Source organism: Maylandia zebra, linkage group LG9 (assembly GCF_041146795.1).
Source record: "Maylandia zebra isolate NMK-2024a linkage group LG9, Mzebra_GT3a, whole genome shotgun sequence".
Lineage (NCBI taxonomy): Eukaryota > Metazoa > Chordata > Actinopteri > Cichliformes > Cichlidae > Maylandia > Maylandia zebra.
The window spans coordinates 3549113-3569320 of record NC_135175.1 but is presented as its reverse complement, the minus strand read 5'-3'; the positions used below and the strand labels follow the sequence as shown (position 1 = coordinate 3569320).

The 20208-nt window shown below is 43.4% G+C and overlaps 2 protein-coding genes across 2 annotated transcripts in view; one reads left to right on the top strand and one right to left on the bottom strand.

The window, feature by feature from the left end:
• Positions 1 to 4048: 4048 nt before the first annotated feature.
• aoc1 (amine oxidase copper containing 1) lies at positions 4049 to 9032 on the bottom strand. Its single transcript, XM_004568925.4, has 6 exons — positions 8937 to 9032; positions 8591 to 8712; positions 6851 to 8389; positions 6097 to 6385; positions 5472 to 5604; positions 4049 to 4985 (listed from the first exon to the last, which is right to left on the bottom strand). Exons 3-6 carry the CDS (start codon positions 8385 to 8387, stop codon positions 4716 to 4718), a joined length of 2229 nt encoding a protein of 742 aa, XP_004568982.1. The 5' UTR covers positions 8388 to 8389; positions 8591 to 8712; positions 8937 to 9032; the 3' UTR covers positions 4049 to 4715.
• A 2158-nt stretch (positions 9033 to 11190) lies between these two features.
• sspo (SCO-spondin) overlaps positions 11191 to 20208 on the top strand; it is a 100611-nt gene continuing 91593 nt past the window's right edge. Inside the window, exons 1-10 of the mRNA XM_076887896.1 lie at positions 11191 to 11267; positions 11472 to 11554; positions 12390 to 12599; positions 12837 to 12919; positions 13207 to 13377; positions 13519 to 13742; positions 13923 to 14025; positions 16217 to 16375; positions 16549 to 16634; positions 16776 to 16901. Of these exons, the coding sequence (XP_076744011.1) occupies positions 11502 to 11554; positions 12390 to 12599; positions 12837 to 12919; positions 13207 to 13377; positions 13519 to 13742; positions 13923 to 14025; positions 16217 to 16375; positions 16549 to 16634; positions 16776 to 16901 (1215 nt within the window). The 5' untranslated portion in view covers positions 11191 to 11267; positions 11472 to 11501. The remainder of the gene's footprint in view (positions 11268 to 11471; positions 11555 to 12389; positions 12600 to 12836; positions 12920 to 13206; positions 13378 to 13518; positions 13743 to 13922; positions 14026 to 16216; positions 16376 to 16548; positions 16635 to 16775; positions 16902 to 20208) is intronic.

Below are 20208 nucleotides of genomic sequence, written 5' to 3'. Positions count from 1 at the left end.
CAGTATGAGAACAGAAAACATGAATCTTCACACCGTGACACCATGAAAACACGTGACAAGCAACAGGGTTGGGTGAGTAGGGCTAGAGTAAGCCAATGTAGACAGCAGCATCGAGTCGTGGCATCTCTGCCCAGGTCCAGCTGACCCGCCGTCTGCATCAGATGGGGGCCAAGCATCAGGGCGTTTGGAATAGGGAAGGGAGTGAGTGTGCATCTGTGTCAGTGTACACGTGTATGTGTGTGTGTGTGTATCCTGTGTTCAACTTGAGGGAGAGTGTCCTTTCACCCGGTTGAGCGAAAGTCAGCAGTCCTTCAGCCAAACCAGGTGTCCTTGAAGGATCGGGTCAGAGAGACTAAACATAGTCCGGTTATCAGGGACAAGAATTTGTTGTTCAGGAGCTGCATGAGTGAGGGAGATGATTGTTTGGGTTAATGCGGACACCAGGGGCCCGTTCTTCGTACGTCGCTTACTACATCCAAGATCAAATGACACATCCAAGATCAAATCATCGCGCTAACTCTGAGCTCGCTATTCCGGTTCCCCGAACACACCTGTTGTTGACGATTAGTACAGCTGGATGAAGTAATGTGAGATCACTGGGTGGCCCAACAGGGGCTACGCATCGATAGTAGAAACATTGATCGGCAACCCTTTGATTGGTCGGCGAAAATGTCGAAGGAGCGCGCTCGGTATTCTTCGGCAGCAGAGCAAGAACTCTTGAGTGAGGGATTTTAGGAGTTTCAGAGTCTAATTAAAACGCAAGGGAACACTGCAAAGGCTGCAAAAGCAAGGAGAGAGGGCTGGCAGAAAGTTGCTGACAAATTAAACTCGTAAGTAATTTAATAATAACAATAATAATGGATTGGATCTATATAGCGCTCTTCAAGGCACCCAAAGTGTTTTACAATGCCACTATTCATTCACTCTCACATTCACACACTGGTAGCTGTCACAGCTGCCCTGGGACAGAAGCCAGGCTGCCATATCGCGCCATCGGCCCCTCTGGCCAACACCAGTAGGTGGTAGGGTAGATTTATCATATCACACTATATTATCCAATATTATATTACATTATATTATATTACATTATGTTATATTATATCCCCTTTCACATTAGAGCCACGACAGGACCCACTAGAACATGGGAACAAGTAAAAGTGAAATATAAGAATATTCTACAGAATGGTAATATTTATCACTTATATTGCTTTTCGTCTCTTGGAAAGAGACCCTGAAATAATCTGTTTGTTTGTTTATAACAGCAACCAAGAAAAGGGGCAGCGCAAAAAAAGACAGGTGGTGGTCCTGCACCCCCTCGTCAACAAGTTGGTTAAGTGAATAATACCCTCACGGGAAAATCGATATCTCTCTATGAGCACACTGTCGCGCTGAGCTAAAGGATCCTGTCTGTCCCGCAATATACGCTGAATTCTGAGGACTCTCCTTATCAATCTTGCACCTTCCGCAATGGGTGGCTCGCGTATACGGACAGGACATGGCTGCGACAGGCTTCCCAAATCCACCTTCGCTTTTATAGCCGTGGTCTCTCATCTTGATTACACGAAGTAATTTACAATTGCTACTCTGAAATATGAATTACATCTGTAATAATCACATACATGTAATAGAATGTTAATAGTTCATTTCCCTTTTTTAGGAAATGACCTGTATGTATCTGTGTGACATCAATAAAAGGATCAAGTGCTGCATTATCTTTAGTTACATTGATGTTATTTATTTATGGTACAACAGTGGTAAAATATCGCTGTTGCTTTCGTATACATGAAGCGGACATACCAGCGTGGCCGCGATCTAATCCTGTTTACATAAAGTAAACCTGCTCCCGAGCAGGTTTACGCTTACGGCTCTGTTGCTATGACAGCAAGTCCCGGATGGGCTTCGAAGAACCGAACGATCCAGGATCACGCGAAATCGTCAACAGTCAAATCCGGCTAACTTACTTAGCGAGGTACGAAGAACGGGCCCCAGGTCTAACTATTTCCCATCGCAAAGCCGTGAGCTTCCCATATGGTGTTCCAGAAACACAGTCTGAGTACTCACAGCTTGCCCATCGTCAACCATGTCGGCGAGCCTAGTGGGGCTTTGGAAAGCTGTAACCGCTTTCTTTGTTCTTCGATAAGCCAGGTCAGAGGCAACTCCGATCAGCCAGAGCTCAGTTACCATGGTTCATAACGGTAGCTCTCGTTCAGTGTCCTCCATCGAGAGTGTCTCCAAGCACACAAACTGACCATCGAGTATCCGGCAGCAAATGTCTCTGCAGGACAATCAGGGCTCCCCCGAGCCCAAGCTTCTCATCAAGAGTGGAGTGTGTAACATTCACATTCAAATGATCGGGGTTCGGTATCTTGCCTAAGGAAACTTCGGCATGCGGACTGGAACAGCCAGGGATCAAACCGCCAACGTTCCAATGAGTAGATGACCTGCTCTACTTCCTGGTCGACATCCTGGTCAACTCGGAGGCAACAGAACAGGATTGTATGATGGACTTCATCTGCGTAGATTATGTATGAACTAAGTGTTGATGCTAAATACCTAAATGTGATGAATACAAACCCTCCAAGATGAAAGACCAGATTTCATCTGCTTTCCGCATGGAACACAGAAAGGACAGAAATTATACCGACCTAGATTTTTAGATCTGTTCTTTGTGCCAAACGGGATGTAACTGTGTGATCAGTGAGTGATCAACAGGAAGGAGTGTACTTCCTGTGCGGCGCTGTCCTGACTGAATCTGATCCATAGCATCATGTCAACATATAATCTTTCAACACATGATGTACTCACCTGTACAAGTTATCTTTTCCACTGAATGTTCTGATTATATTCTGTGACCACAGCAAGTCGATAACAGAACAATTTCTTCTGTGCTTGTTATTCTTCTCGGTCAAAAGGCACAGAGACTGCTGTTGCACATCTGGCTCCTTTGCAAAAGCAAATTTAAACCTCACGAAACTTCAAATTTACATAACAGCCATGAAGAACTAAGGGAATCTCAAAAGCAAAAGTGGGTCCCAAAGGGATCTGCATGCATGCTCGAACAACAAGTTTAATCTTCTGAAAGGTCACAGGAACACACAACGTCCTGTAAACAACCAAAGGCCTCTGATGGATGATGGCAAAGATCACAGGGCTGTGTCAACAAATGTTTTTCTGGACAGATGAGACCAAAAAATGAGAAACATGATGTTATGAGAGGAAAAACAGGATAAACGCTGCAATGTAAGAAATCAGAGATAAGACAAGAAGTTTGGGCTTTATGCCTCATCTGGGTCAGCATTTTGATCCAACCCCGACGTCATGATTCTCGTGAAGCAGAACAACTATTCAAGAAACCACTAGATGGCAACAGGTCAGCATCTCCCTCTCTTTGTTAAACGACAGTAATGAGAGTTTTTATTCTCAGCAACTAATACTTTACTTATTGTTGTAATAAAGAAACAAAATATATGTCACATTTCTTCTCATCGTTTCATTTTTTGTTGGCTTCCCTTCAAGGTATTAAAATTCAGATTGACCCTTTGTTTACAGTAACGTGGTATTTCATATAGAGATTTTAGCACACATGGGTCTTGTATAACTGTACTTTCAGAAAGAAAAAGAAACAAAGAAAGCATAAATTTTACATGAGGAATGTGTGAAATCAAATTTCACACTGTTATTGTTCAGTACTGCAGATGTTAAAGCTGTCATTGCTATGGGGATAGCTGTAGGAATGCTTGTTCCTCTGTCCCCTCCTCTAACGCTGTCCACAGCTTTCACACTCGTCCCTCCTTTACCGTGTGCCCTGTTAAACATCAGCACACACACATTAAATGTTTTCTCTTTTTTTTCCTTTTCAAATGCAAAAATCCTCACGACAGTTGTCTGGATACCTTTTCCCCAAACTAAAACCACAGTTTACCTTTCAGACAAACTCATTTTGATACTTTTTTATATATCAAACATGATAATGGATACAATTGTTGGATACAATGGATACAACAAAAGTCGCCGTGATTTGGCGCTACATAAATAAAATTGAATTGAATTGAGTTTTAACACCTGTTTTTATTGGTTGCTCTTGAGTGTAAACAGTTTGAATCAAAATGAAATCAAACACAATATGATTTAAAGAAGTTTTATGTAGCACTTTTTTAAATGCCATAACACAAGGCCAACACATTTACATGTGCTGCTGATACATGTGCACTGTATGGAAAGCCAGGTTCCCAAGGGCAACGCCGCAGCTAGGTGGTATCCCACACTGTTTGCCGGGAACGATCTGGAATCAGGCTGTTTGCTTTCTGGGGCCTTTTGTCTTTCAGCAAAAACATTCCCGACATGGGGGCAAGCAGAGCACGCTGAGGGGGTAGCAGTTCAGACCAAGCAGGGCGGATACAGGGCATCCAGCATCCTGGATACCCGCTGCTGCTAAACCTCATCCATGGCGACGCATCGGAGGATTATCAGAGCTCTCGAGGCTCAGCTTCTACACCACTGCCGTATTACATGAGTGGGTCGAGCTGGTGTTATACATACTTTAATATTTAGCTCATTTGATCTTCATTTGAGGCAGTAAAAAACAAGACTGCATGAAACACAGAATAGAATTTAAGTGCCACTTTTATAATCTGGCAACAAATTACTGTGACTACATGTACATTTATGCAATTGTTTCAGTTTTCTTTAATAAAGATGATATGTGTCAACCACTTTTAGACTCCTGCATAAGTGCCGTTGTAGAAGAAAGGCTGATCTGTCACACAGTGACCTATGACCTCGGGTGTCCATCTCTGGATCTTGGGCTTGCCGTCTTGGCCTGGCCGGACAATGACGGTGCTTCTGGACGCCACGGAAGGGTCTTCATTGAAGAAGTTGAAAGGCCTGAGAAAGAAGCCCACGGCATTTCCCGGAGTTGCAGTGTTGGGGATGTCCTCTGAGTGAGGCACATGTAGGAAACCCACTGTCACCCAGGCTACCAGGTCCTGCATGCAGAAGACCGTGGAAGTTTTACTATAGTGCTCAGATTAGCTGTTTTTTTTATCTACTTAAAGGCCAAACGAAAGAACGTGTGTCATTCTTGAGCTACTGTGATGATGAATGATTCTTTTGAAAAGAGAAAAGCTAAACTAACGACATAAACTCTTAGAAGGACGCTGTCCATCAGTGTATTGTGACTCATTACATAGTTACTCTCTGAAACCAGTAAAAACAGGATGTGAATTACATTTGAGATAGGTGATTGTATCGGTTAAGCTACTGGAGCTTGCTAAACCTGTTAGCGAGCACTGAGATGTGTTTGTCCTAAAAAAGTAGATTTAAACAACATTATTAATGTTGGCTTTTTCTGTGGAATATATTTCAGGTTTATTTTCGATGAGAAAGCTCTCAGTTTAACTTCATGCTGAGGTTAGCACAGTGTGGAAATATGGGACAATAAGGTATACGTGGATCGAGGTTTGCTACTGCACCTGATTGACTATGTCCTCGTTGTTGCGGATGTAGTTCTCAAAGGACACCGCAGGTTCCCATGGGTCATTCTGGGTGTATATGCTGCTGCTGGTAGCTTCGCTATCCTTATGACGTGTCACAGCCAGAGGATATCTAGGCGGAAACATTTCACCAGGAAACATTTGTCTGTCATTCTGACAGATGACAGGTGAAGAAAACATAGAGACAAAGTGCCGCCTTGTGCTGTGAGCACCTACTTGTATGAACTTGTAGTAATGTCTGTAAGAGTGGTACGTTTTTATATTTGTATGTTAAAGGAGTCACAGATGTGGATTTGGGAGAATCATACAGCGAGTTAGATGAATGCCAAGTATGTGAGTTCAGCACGAAGATGCACAGTGGCTACATTCAGAGCATTTCCACCAGGAGGAAATAATGAGTATTTTTCTCATTATCAACATAAAGACCAAGTGGGAAAGTACCACAGCTGGCCTCATTCATACACTGTGATCAGTGATTTCACCTGTATCAGCACATTTGCCTGGCTCATCAATTCATTTCTAACATCTTTATGGTTTTTTCAAGTTGTTTTTATGCATAGAAATGAATAACTGATTATACCTAGTCAAGGAAACAACATGTTACCTGGACCAGCTGATGCCATTCTCCTCTCTCCAGCCTCTCGGGAGGACACTGTGTGCATGTGAGTTAAACTGAATCCGGTAGCCCTTCTGGTGGCCCCATTTATTCTTCTTATTGGGGTTGTAGAAGTGCACGTAGCGGGGAAACTTTTTGCCAAAGCGGAAGGCGGCCGATCGCTCGGTCCTGTGTTCTGTCCTGTGGAGCTTGGACTGGACGATGAAATGCTTTGGGCTCCACGGATTTGTGAAGTTCACAAATTTGAGATCCAGGGTCTCAAAGCTGTTTTCTCGACCTGAGAGGGGAAAGAGCTGTCAGGAGAGTCTGGTCTGGTGATGCCTCTACAAAAATATTGATTTTGCATGAGAAATCTCTAGGTGTAACAGAGTTGTCCACATCAATACAAGATGTTGTTAGTTATTCACTTAAACGTGTCGCGTAGCCAAGATCAAATGATGGGTAAAGTCCACAAAGCCTATTTATCTGGCACGGCATCTGTAAAAGGCTTAGTCATAGCTCAGAGAGAGGTGCCTTTTTGCCATTATCAGTGAACTGAGGCCACATTGTGCTGTGTGTGTTAGAATAATAAAGCCAAACAACTTCACAAAGCGTCTTGTTCTCTTAATTCTCAGCATTTATTTTCATTTCTGTATTTGAGCAGTTTCTATGGGGGTGTGCAAGCAAAAAGAGAATGTGTTTATGCTTAAATTAGTTGCAGGATAGACAGAAAAAAATCACGTGACTTCACTATGATACTCACCATCAATATCCAGGTCCACTTTATAATGGATGAGGTGTGTGTGCAGGTTACCCAGCACGTAGTTGTACACCTTTGAACCATAGTGAAGGCCGTTAGGTGTAAAGAAAGTGGCGTGGATGTATCCAGTGGCACTGACCTTCACTTCGACCACCCCATTCGGGTAGAAGAGGAAGTCCCAGATATAATCATAGTTGTAAACTGTTGAGGTTGTCCGCAGCACGAGCACAGTGTTTTCCAGCCCTCCAAAGAAATTATAGCCCCCCTGAAAGTCGGAATTAAAATGCCTCCTCAGAGGCATAGCCATTGTCATCTCAAAAATACAGAGAGCGTTCTTATGGCGCACAGGCTTGTCTGTATCAAAGTAGTGGTAAAGGTCAATAAAAGTGGCAATTTCTGGGCAGTCAATTCCTGGTGCCAGCTCAAAAGTCGAGGTGCCCATTGCCCAACCTGCATCGATGTACTTTGTTTGCATGGCTGCAGGAGTATCACCAGCATAGAAGGCTATAGCTTCCTGGAGGCTGATCTCATAGGCGATTCTTTCTCCGTTGAAACGGAGATCAAAGACTTGCAGCCCAGCAGATGAGCGGACTCGATATGCAAAAGACCATCCTGCATATTCAACAAAGTTGCGATCGATGTGGTAGCGATGCCCCTGAGGCTCAACGAGCTTTGGCCCATGCTTATTCGTGGGAGTGTTGATCTGACCGCGAGGTATGTAGGTAGAGTAAAAATCGTCATCCCTGTGATCAGGTAGTTTCAGCTTTTCCACTTCCCCTGATTCATACTTTTCTACCAGTTCCTCGACGCTGTCAAAATACATGCTGTTGTACCAAACCTTTTCAACAGTCCACTTTTCCGGATCCAGGTCCTGGTGGTTGACGAGTACCTCAAATCCAATTGGGTGGATGAAATAACCTTCCACAAACTTCTGCAACATGATCCAGGTTCTCCTCTCCCCTGGATCCAGCCCGCGAGGGGCTATGTCTGAGAACGTCAGGCAACGGTTAGAGCAGTTGCTATAAGAAAACCCTCCTGTGGTCTCAAACAGGAGTTTGTGAGCTTTGTTTGAGATCTTCTTGAGGATGTCATTGATATGGTCATACTCTACCACAGTAATAGGTCTGGACTCAAACGTTACGGGCTTTGCCCCTTTGAAAGTCTTGACTTCGTGGGATGTTGGGGACGGCAGAGGACTGACAATATACTCGGTAATGTTGGGCTGGGCCTGGTTTCCAAACTGGATAATGACCCGAGCTTGGCGTGGGGGTTTGGCGTGTCCACGGTCCAGAGCTTTTAGGGCCTCATGCTTCTTGGGTAAATGGAGTTCCATCAGTAGGATACTGTTCTTATTCAGAGCCCTGCTACGAGCGTTAGTAAGCCCCATCTCTGGAATACCGTGCAGGTAGGCCCGCACAGCTTTCATCTCGTGCACCGTGAGGTCAGCAAATATGGGCGCACCATGATGAGCCCATTCTCTGGATCTGGAAGCAATGCAACCAGCCAAGCACACGAGCTGCAGCAGGCAGAGAGACTTCATGGCTGTAAGGGCAAGATGGTGAGGCTCCATTAGAGATTTTACAGGTCTTACAGCAAATCATGTATGCAGTTGCAGCTTCATTGCTCCTTATCCACACTCTAATAACTTTTCTTTTATAGCTCTTGTGTATATTTGCAATGAGCAGAAAGACAAAGCAGAGTGCCATACTCCCCAACAGAATGCAAAAGAAAAGCCTTTCTCACCTTGATTCCTCTTCTTCTCTTCACAGCTGGATAAGGCAGTTCTCCCTCATTCACGCAAACTGTATCAGCCCCAGTTGCAACACACTGCTGTCCCTCCCTCCGTTCGCCCTGCCTAGTTTATGCTGCACACAAAACAGAAACAGCAGCATTGAGTGCTCTTTCAAAGGACACTGACAAATCAGTGCTTATTTAAATATCAAAATTCCCATTAAGTCACTCGTGCTTGTGCTTGCATAATGGAGTTTATGTAACAGTGCGACAAGTGACGCGTGGAGTAGATTCTTGCTTCCTTGGAAACCATTTGCAGCCTCATATCAAGGAAAAAGAAATAAATCAGCGACAGTACCTGTAGTCCTGCTCCTGATGTAAGGCGAGGCTGTACAGTCCGTCCCTCTGCTTCAGCAAATGATCGCGTCAGTGTACCGTTACTAGTCTTTAACCTCTGATTTTGCAGTGAAAGAGGCTGATTGGCTGTCAGCGGGTTGTAAACGTGATTCTTTAAATAATTGATCCTTCAAAGGCAAGGTAAGCACCTTGCAATAACAAGGCAATTCATGGTGCTTTGGACGAGGACGAGAAACATAAAGGACACACGAAAAGCACATAAAGAAAAACTGAAGACAAACAGTACAGAACGAGTTCTGAATTAACTGCAGCTGGATGTTCTGCTTTTGCAAGAGGCCTTTGAAAATGTTTTCACTTGATATGAAGGAATTTGAAGGGTTTGTGAAATCCTGCTTAGATGTACAGGACATGGTTTGGTGAAGGAGAGCCACTTCATCACCACTAAATAAATAGCTAGTATGACAGGGATACAAAACATATTCCAATGTTGTCAGAAGATTAAAGACTATATATTTGTCTCTGTATTTATATATGTGTGTGTGTGTGTGTGTGTGTATATATATATATATATAACAATTCTGTAACTGTAACTTCGGTCGTTGCTGTGCTTTTTGGAAGTCGAATTTCCCAGAGGAACCCACCCGAGGGATTAATAAAGTTCTATCTTATCTTATCTTATATTCACTTATCTGGCAGCTACGTGACATCAGTGCAGGGAGCACAGCTTTGAAAACTGGAAAATCCCAAATCTGCCATGTGATTAATGTACATGGTTGTTGCATCGCACAGCGGAAAGCGTGTACACTTTGTGGAGTCGTTTGCCCGGCGTTCGCCTCTTTCGTTATAACATTGCAGACAATGGTTGTGACTGATGTTTCGCAACTTGCAATTCATTTACTGAGAGGTGGACTTTGTCCTTTAACTTTCTCTCAAGTGGCCGACGCTGGAGCTAGAGTGAAAGGTAAAAAAGTTGAATCGCCCTTTGCTAAAATGAAAAATATTTTATCAACCGTCTCCTTTGCAGCAGCATGTTATCTGGAATTTCCCACACTTGTACAAATACATCTACATACTGAACGTTGTCCAACAGTTTAGTCATTCTTATCTCATCACTTTTGACTAGAATGCTTGGGGGGAAAAACTAAAGACAAATGACACTGAGCCAGTTTCCCAACAAAATGAGGGATCAGCTCTTTAAATTGTTGAATATTAGCTCTTATTTTATATAAGTACGTTTCCCATACAGACATATACATTTACTGGGAACATAATGCTGAATGCATGATCGATTTTTCGTACTTACAGTCCTGAGAAATCACATCTGTTGTTTTTCGGGGGGTTTTGCTACATTTGAACAACAACTGATCGTCTCTGAAGAAAACAAAGTTGATACACTGGAAGAACACAACGGGAAAAAACAGCTTTTATAATAATTTACTCAGCTGTAATTCTAATCAATTTAATACCTTCTTTTAAAGAAAGTAAGTGCACCATTTGTCCTAAAATTATCTATATCTATTCCAGATGGTTTCAGTACAGTGGAATAACAGTTTTTTCCTCAAGAGCTTTGCAGATCCTGTCATGGTGCCAGCACAGTATCAGACCCCGGATACCAAAGGTTCACAGGGTCTGATAAACCTTTGGTATTCCCCCACCCCCCGGGTCTCTCTCTCAGCTTTTCCCGTAGTTGACGATGATAACATATGTGAGCCCACTTTTTCCCGTCAAAGCACACTGTATTTCCAGCGTAAACGAGTCCATTGGACACATTGTTTTATGTATGCCAGTAGCTTATTTTCACTTTCCTCGAAACCCAGCTGTGGTGACAGCTGTGTTTGATCGTCTTGGCTTAGGGTCAAAAGATTAGCTGGGGATTACATTAATTCTAAAAACTTTCAGTTCCCATGTCTGTTGACATGCTTCATTGAATAAATTCCCCCAATCATCCTTCTAGAAACGCCTGTCTTTACAAGATTAGGCTCTGACAAACATCTCTTTATTCTGTGTCGGAGGCTGCACCCCTGCTATCAGATCACCTCCAGTGTCCTCGATGTTTGACTGGGCGAGGTGAGAGGATGTTTCCTCCACAGGTCCGGTGACCAATGCCTCTCATCCCAGCTGTGACCTTGTCCTTTATATCCAATGGCAGCAGGCGCAAATGCTACTGTACATCCATTTAGTCACCCCCCACATTTAAAACACTACATCTGAGGCGTTACTACCTCCATAAGCAAAGTATCACTCCTGTGAGGACTGTGTGTTTTGGAAAGAACAAAAAAGAACGAAAGAAAAATCCCAGAACAAGGAGTCCAATTAAAAAAGGATTGTGGAGGTAAGTGCACTGTATGTAAGCTGTTGGATGACAGGGTAATAGACCTATTTTATAGGGAATCTTCTGATTGGTCAACAACCTCCATGAGGGTCAATATTTGCCTATGTTTGAGCTTCTAATGAAGTTTTTTGTGCAGATTTAAAATCACAATTTCACATCTGGAATTAAAGTCTAGCAATGTGAAAAAGACCCATCTTTTTACAGGAATTTAAAACCAACACAAAGGAGCGAATTATGGAGAAACTACTGCTGAGTCTACTTGGTCTGCAGACAGTAATGGGGACGGGGTGAGTATGGTCAACCCAGCATTAAGCATATTTTGCAGTGTAGAGACGAATTATGAGCAGGATTCATCTGTATGAACATCTGTTACAATGTAATGCAAAACACTGATTGATGTTAAAAATAAGTAACAATAATGAAAATATGAATACTTCTACTACTGTTATTATCATTAATATACATTTACTTAGTTGACTAACTCAAAAATATGGTTTTCATATTGTAGTTTTATGTTTTAATTTCCCACAGAATAAATATTTTTGATGTTATTTATATTTCTCTGGCTTTTACCGAACAATCTTCCAGTACAGACTTATTATTTCACTGTATAATTTAAAAGTTTATTGATTGAAAAGAAATTTAAAAAGGCAGAGAAGTTAAATCTCCGATGTGCTCAAAACTTTCAGCTTCTTACTAAAAGTTTTTCATTCGATGAGTTTGTTGAACTTTTCAGTACAGTAAAGAGTTTGGAGGGCACAGACGCCTTTTTCATAGCAGTGTACATTTTAAAATAGGCGTCGATGTGCTGAAATATGCGCCTGCAGATCGTAATGATTTATTAAGCTACATACTAATTTTTTTTACTCTTTAGTGAGTTCAAAGAGTAATTTCTAATATTCTCAAAACAGAAAATTCAGTACTACTTTATAATAATGTTACAGTATTAAGCATTAGTAAGATACTTAATTCATCAGTTATACAGCAGTACTTCTGTCATTTATGAACGTGTTATGTTTCTGTATGTATGATATGTTTCTCCATCTGGTACTGTTACATCGGTACACTGTTACAGTGACCTGGAGCATGTTAAGAGGTTAAGTTAAATATATCATGTCCCAGACACTGGTGTGAACACAGGACACAAGAAAGGGTGGAACAAGTCCTGTCCCCCCGCCTGCAGCTAGAGGTGAGGTGTTCAGAGGTGTATCAGTACAACACCCAAGGATGGAGGCTGGATGTGGACAGGATGCGAGTCAAACACGGGGGCGATGATGGTATAGCTCTGTACTACAAACAGCAGGGCTCCGAGGCATCCTGTTTCATGTACAAGTAAGTGACTCGTTTGGTAACTGTCAGTTTGTTCAGATCAGGGGTTTTATGGGCACTGTTTAGGTGAAGTGTTGATACCTTTGGTTGTGCTTGTAAAATGCAAGTAAATCACATTTAATTTAGTCAAACATAGATTACAAGCAAATGCGACAGAAACCACCTTAGATGACAGCAGCTAGTGTGACAGCTAAAAGAATGCACAAATGACCAGTTTCCGGATGTTTCTGTTCACCTCAGACCGCCAGAGATCCAGAGCCAGATGCTGAACAAGACAGCGAGAGCATGTTGTGAGGGCTGGGCTGGCCCGCGCTGCTCTGAGGGTGAGGACGAGAAACCAAAAAGCTGTTTTCATTGAATTTTGTACATTTTCTAAAACGTATTTTGATCTTTTCAGTTGCAAGTTTGTTTCTTTGTCTTAAAAAATAGTGCTGTCACGTTTCTTCAGGTTAAAACTGGTACATATCATTTTTAAAGGATTACAAAATCACTGCTTCATATAAATTTGAATTTGAAATTCACTAAACAAGTGACTACACCATGATTTTCCACTGCACTTACATTTTCCTTGTCCTTGTTCTATAATGGTCAAACGCATCCTGACTCCTAGCTGTGGGTGTGCGTGGTCAGTGCTACTCTACGTGGAACTGTGTGGAATTCCCTGGAGTTCATAATTCCTCACTTATGCCCATGGAGCAGTGTTGCAGCACTCTGTGGGGACTGAGCTGGAGGAATGCTTCAGACCACACATGTTTGTCTTGCACTTACACTTTGCTTCCAGGTTAGAAACCATGCACATACGTGTATCTGATCTAAGTTCAGTGCATTTTATTTGTTTATTCTTCAAAATCCTTCTCCTTCACATTTTGTCAGTAATGTTGCAGCTGCCGGTGATTCCAGATATTCTTTTTCTTCTCTTCAGATTCCCAAACCTCTCCTCTGATGCGCTTTGGTCTGCCGGGTAGTGCCAGCGTTCCTCAGAGCTCAGCCACCTGCATGTCCTGGGGTGGAGTCCACTACCGTACCTTTGACAGGAAGCACTTCCACTTCCAGGGCAGCTGTACTTACCTGCTGGCCTCATCTACTGATGGCACCTGGGCTGTCTACATCAGTACAGTTTGTGATGGGAGAGAAGACTGCAGTAAGGTATTATGTTCCACACACTTCTGAGATGGTTTGTATCAAACAGAAGCAACTTCACTGCCACACAATTCAATCCAGTGCTCAAAAAACTTGAGGTTTCCACACAGTGATGAAATGTGAACCCTTCCAACCTCTTCTGTGCATTCATGTTCTTCATATCTGTCTGTGGCTCTTTGCTTTCAGGCACTAAGGATGATGCTGGGTCTTGACTTGGTTGCAGTACATCGCAGGAATTTAACCCTGAACAATCTGCACATTCCAAACGGACAGCCACTTTTTCAAAATGGTAAAAATATTCTCAGATATAACTCTGAGCTCTTTCCTTTCCTGTCTGACTATTAACATAAGATAATATGACACTTGGCTAAAAATATTCACACCCCTCACTTAGTGGTCGCCATTAGCAGCAATTACAACTTGACAGTAATTGCCCTCAAGCGTCCAGAAGTTTCCACAGTCGTTCTTGGTAAAATTGTTCAAGCTCAACTAGATTTAGTGCAGAACATTGGTGCACAGCTGTTTTCGGGGCTGTTTCAGTGAATCTGTTGAGTTGGACTCTGGTTTGGCCCAAAACCATAGCTGGGTTACACACAGGGTAGCGTTCTAGTTTTGTGTTTAAGGATTTCTCCCCAGAAGTCTCCTAGTGCCTGTGGCAGACAAACAGCATGATGCAGCAGCCATTGTGTTTGACTGTGGGAATTGTATTAGTGAGGTTCTGCTTAGTCCTTGGTTTTCTACACACACAACATGAGGAAAGATGGTCAAATAGTTCAACCTTTACTTAATCAGACAGAATGCCATTGCTTCTCTTTGTCTAAATGTTGTTAGGGTACCTTTTGGCAAACTCTCAAAGTGCAGGCATATCTCTACTCATTGAGAGACTGGCTCTCAATAAATAACAGATACTCCTGATGTCAGCTCATGAATGACACTCGAACCCAGGCGTGGGCAACTCCAGGCCTCGGGGGTCGGTGTCCTGCAGGTTTTAGATGTGTCCTTGATCCAACACAGCTGATTTAAATGGCTAAATGACCTCCACAACATGCCTTGCAGTTCTCCAGAGGCCTGGTAATGAACTAATCATTTGATTCAGGTGTGGAGACCCAAGGTGGGATCTAAAACCTGCAGGACACCGGCCCTCGAGGCCTGGAGTTGCCCACCCCTGCTCTAACCTCTCCACCACCATGGGCCAGACCAAAGAGCTGTCAAAGCAGGGACTATAGACATCTATAGACCATAGATCTATACAAGACTGGACTGAGCTACAAGACCATCACCGAGAAGCTTCATGACAACTTTTGGTACAGTTATGTGGAATTCTAAGAAATATAAAATGATCATTAATTGCCCACAGTTTGGAGTGTCATGATGATGATGAGAAAAGTGATGCATGGAAGAAGCTTGTTAATCATCTGAAGGCAGTTGGGACACTAGGCTGGAACGGACTGAAGTCTTGCAGCACCTGCAAGGTCCCCCCTGCTCAGGACGGCACCTGTAGAAGCCCATCTTAAGTTTGACAGTGAAGATGTAAAAACTCAGAGAAGACTTGGGAGTAAGTGCTGTAGTCACATACAACCAAAACTGAGCTTGTCATGTTTGGAGTAAAAGAAATGCATATGATGACCCAAAGAACACCATCCCCATAGTGAAGCAAGGAGGTGGCACCATTACACTTTGGGGATGTTTTTCAGCTAAGGGTACAGGAAGACTTCAGCACACTGACAGGAGAATCTTCCATGAGCTCATGAATGAAACCTTCTTCCCTGAGATCTTCCAGCACGACAATGACACAAAACATACCACCAAGGAACAACAAACGAATGGCTAAAGAAGCAGCCGATTAAGGTCATGGAGAGGTCTCGACAGTCTCCAGACGTCAGTCCTACAAAGCTTTGAGTTACTAAGCAACAGCCAAGAAATCTAAAGGATTTAGAGAGTTGCTGTAAAGAGGAGGGGCAAAAATCCCCCCTGAGGTGTGAGGTGACCAAGTACAAGAGTAGTCCACCAAGTACTAAGTTATGTTTTGCTTGCGGATCAAAAACTTAAGATAAGACAAGATAAGATACCTTTATTAGTCCCACGAATGGGAAGTTTCATAAGGCTTATTTGACGCAATAACATCTTTTATGAGTTTTTTTCTGTCTATTCTATTTCTTTCCATTAAAATCAAAGTATTATAAAAATGAGAGAACATTTGTGTCTTTTTAAGAGAGCAAACTTATTAATTTAGCAAATAATTATTTCCCCCACTGTAGTTACGTTTCAGACCAAAGCCATTTGCCTCTAATTGCTGTGACTGACTGCTCGTTCCAAGCTGCTCCTATTTGAGAACAACACAGGCTACTCAGCTCTGGCCACATTCAGTGCTGCAGAAATGTCCTTTCATTTCCATCCTTAGACAAAATGACATTAAAAGCTCCACATTTCTGTGCACTGGCTTGTATCTAAAATTGTGACTTTGTATTAATTGCTTGCAGGAGTAAGTGTGCATTGGCTGGGAGACTTTGTGTTTGTGGAGAGTGGCCTGGGGGTCAGAGTAAAGTTTGATTTGGTGAACACAGTATACCTGACAGTGACCGCTGAGCACATGGCAGCCACCAGGGGGTTATGTGGAATCTACAACAACAATGCCGACGGTGAGAGAAGTACAGTACAGACACACTTGCAATCAAAGAAGGCTTTCCTTTCTTTCTACATATCTAAGTCGTTCTTTCTTGATGTAACTTTGTTTGCTATGTGTGCTTTCAGACTTTACCCGTCACACGCAGTTGCTTTACATTATTAACCTTTATGTGTTTGTCCACGGTAGATGATTTCACCACAACGGGTGGATCCGTGTCCCAGTATGCTGCCAGCTTTGGCAACTCATGGAAAGTTCCGGACCAACACAGCGAAGTACTGCAGTGAATTCGTTTAACTTTAACTGCAACATTTTAGGCTTTTTTTTGGTCATTATTACTTTGTTTTATGAGACAGGCCATATTGGCAGTGTTTTCTGAAATGCATTAGTGAGACTGTGTCCCATGCTTCCCTCAGGGCTGCAGTGATGCAGCTGAGCTTGGTCACAGCTGTGACGTGACAGGAGACACTGCGCTACGTCAGGAGGCAGAGTCAGTGTGCCGCCGACTCTTGGAAAACCCCTTCACTCATTGCCATCCTCAGGTCAGAGACCTCTGATGCTTTTCAGCCACATAGCATACCTTTTCTTTTCACAGGATTTTTAGCTTCTAGGTGCTGCAGTGTGATCTTCAGTTGTTGTTAGAGGTCAGAGGTTTGCATAAAACCATCATGGCATGAATTTGGGGCTTTTAGTGTTTTTTTTGATGTGGACTTTTTCCAGGGTGAGATGATTGCACACCCCACATCTTTAATGACCTTATGAAGCAAATATTGGATGCAACAGTTTAAATTTATTTGATATTTTCTGAAAATCAAGGGTGAAAATTATACATGCAAGTTTGAATTTGTGCTTACATTCACTGAAGTTTTTTAATAAGCGTGCTGAAGGTTTTGAACTTGACAAGAACAGAGCTTATTAACTTGTCATTATTGAGCATGTTTAACTACAACTGGTAGTTTCTCTTTGGATATTTGGTTAGGATGGTCAAGAATGTCACAGGAACCAGTGAGGACCAAGCCTGCCATGAACTGCAAACACAATCCGTTACTGTCACAGACTGAGAGGATGGCAAGTCTCAACTCTAAATTCAAAACCTTCAAGCTTGACTGAAAAAATGCAGCTTTCTATTTGCACAGCCGGTTGGCTTCTGGAGAAGACCTTCATGGTCAGACGAGACAAAGACAGATCCTTTTGTGTCTGTTACGAGACGTACGCTTGGAGGAATAAAAGTGAAGCTTTCAAATCTAAGAACACTGTATTAACTCCAGGCATGGTGGAGGTAGTACCATGCTCTGTTTGGCTGTCACACAGTAGACGGAACAATTAAGAAGGTGGACTATCTCACAGCATCACCTCGAATCAACAGATGGTTGAAATATGGATGCAACTGGGACGAACAGGACAATGGTCCTAATTGTCCTGTTCATCCCAGGACAATTGTTACACCTGGTAAAGCAGCAACGCTGATCATTTTATTAAAGATGAAAGAATTTAGACAGTTTTTAACTCTCATGATGCCGCAGTGATCGTTTGACACTGAGATGGAGTTTAGGACCCAGATTACTCCGCAAGGCTCCTGACTACGGTAGCTGTGATGCTCCGATAATCCATCAAGTGGGGCGGCTTCATAGCTTAGCAAAGTCGTGCTGAAACATTTTTTGACAGATTTCTGAGTGCCGTGTAGCACATAAAATTGATTTGAGGTCAGTAAGCCCAACCAGAATTCATACGTAAGGTGAGCTGGATTATAAGGCGCACTGTCGATTTTTGAGAAAATTAAAGGATTTTCTCAAAAAAAAGGAAGTGTGCCTTATAGTGCGGAAAGTACAGTATGTGCCTGGAAACCAACCAATTTAAATGAATGTTACTAGTTCTGCCAAGAAGAATGGTCCATTATCCAGCTAAATGTTTTTTTTTTTTTTTTTGCCTGTCCCATTTGGTTCTTTAGCCATCAGAATTGTTGTCTGAAGACCAACAAGGATACCCAATGGATTTACTTTGCCAAATGGATCATCGTGGCATTGCCGTATTGGTCCATTTGGTCGATCTTTGTTTTTATTATTTATTATATTTTATTTTCAGATGTTACAGACGGGACAGACATGAGTGAGGGATAGGAAAGGGAGAAAGAAAGAGGAAGGAAAGGAAAAACAGAAGGGGAGAGGGACAGTGAGAAAGGGGGGGAGAAAAAAAATAAAAATCTCCTGGATCACCTGTTGAGAGAAGAATAGAAAACAAGCAAAAAAAAACAAAGCAACATACTAAACACAACACCATCGCATTAATCTAGCTAAGTGTAAACAGCAGTAAATACTAAATATTCAATGTTGTTGTGCAGCACGCAGGACAGATGTGCTTCGAAGTAGCAGCCAAGAAAGGTGTAATTTGGGTCTACGAGCAGTGAACACCCGTGTGCATACCTGTGTGGATCAGCGCGCTTGTATTCCAAAGGTTTCTCCATGTAACGATCTGCTAGGGAGTGTGGGGGGGCCACAGCCCCGTCCTCCGGGGTGTGAAGCAGGTATGGAGGAGATCAAAACTCCAGACATCCAGAGGCCCCCAGAACACAAGAGACCAAGGAAGACCCACAGAGGGGCAGCCGCGCCACTGTTCCAGTAAGAGCTGAGGAGAGTCCCAGATGAGGGCTCACTCAGCAGCCGCGGAGCAGAAGCCAGGGGGAGTTGCAGTGACGCGCCCATGAGCTCCGCCGGCCCCCAGCTGTGCCTGAGTGACCGAGCCCCAGGCCGAGAGGCCGGGAGCACCCCACCTCCGAAGGGGCCCAAGCGAGCCCCAGGCTCCAGGCCCCGATAAGCGGCCACCAAGGAGTGAGCCGGTGTGTACCTGGACGCCCACCCCCAGACACAAAGAACCACCAACGCACCGACACCTGAGGGAGTCCGCCACTGGCAGGGGAAGTGGTGGTGGGCGGAGATAGGCCTCCAAACCTGGGAGGGCCTGAGGTGTCCCCAGAGAGGTGGCGTCTGATACCCAACCTGACATATAGACACAGACATACAGGCACACACAGACACAAACATCCATTCCCCCCCCCCATGCTCTCATATGCACTCACTCCACACTCAACCAACGTGGAGACAGACATAAAGAGACGCTGTACACACAATCACACTCCCCAAGCGTACTCTACAAACCGGGTCTAGGTACCCTTGCCCCTGGAGGGGGGAACTGCACCCAGACCCAGGTGGTGTTACCCTTTTCCCTGCGGTGGGGAGAGGCAGACCGCCCCGACTCCGTAGCAGCAGGGAGGCCCCACACCCCAGACCGCAGTCGGACGGCCAACTCCTCCTAGCCCTCCCGCTCCAGCAGGCCGCAGAGAATGGGGGTGGGAGAAGACTCCAAACCTCACTCCACCCGCTCATTGTAGTGTTGATGCATGTGTGTTCTAAGGTGCAATTAAAACCCAGGAGGGCATTTATCCAGCTAAATGTGACGTGTGTTGATGGCTGGTTAAGGTGCCAAGTGCTGAGGAGCATTTAATCAAATATTAGCAGGGGTGTATATTTGAGCCGGTCGAAGTAAAAAAGCTCGTGTGTGTGTTAGAGAAAATCTCAAATGAATTTAAACTTATGCTTCCGATATTTGTCTCATAAAGTCATTAAAGATGCAGGTTAAAGTAACCATGAAAAACTCCATGACATTCACGTCCTTGATGAGTTTATGTCAACTTTTGACCACATGTTGTGTAAATGTACATTTCTCTGAACACCAGGCTGTAAAAAGCTACTCGAGGTAAATAACTGACCAAGTTCACTGTCACAGTTCCAAGAAAGGGAAGGGCTGTACTTACTGCATTAAAGACCAATGACTTGTTATAGATACAGTGTGATT

Bases quoted from the DNA above. Each gene is read 5' to 3' on its own strand.
- aoc1 (XM_004568925.4), bottom strand. From the start codon at position 8,387: ATGAAGTCTCTCTGCCTGCTGCAGCTCGTGTGCTTGGCTGGTTGCATT. The intron at 5,605-6,096 runs GTAACATGTTGT...GTTTCCGCCTAG, and splicing joins AATGGCATCAGCTGGTCCAG to ATATCCTCTGGCTGTGACAC. The intron at 4,986-5,471 runs GTGCAGTAGCAA...TTCTGCATGCAG, and splicing joins ACGAGGACATAGTCAATCAG to GACCTGGTAGCCTGGGTGAC.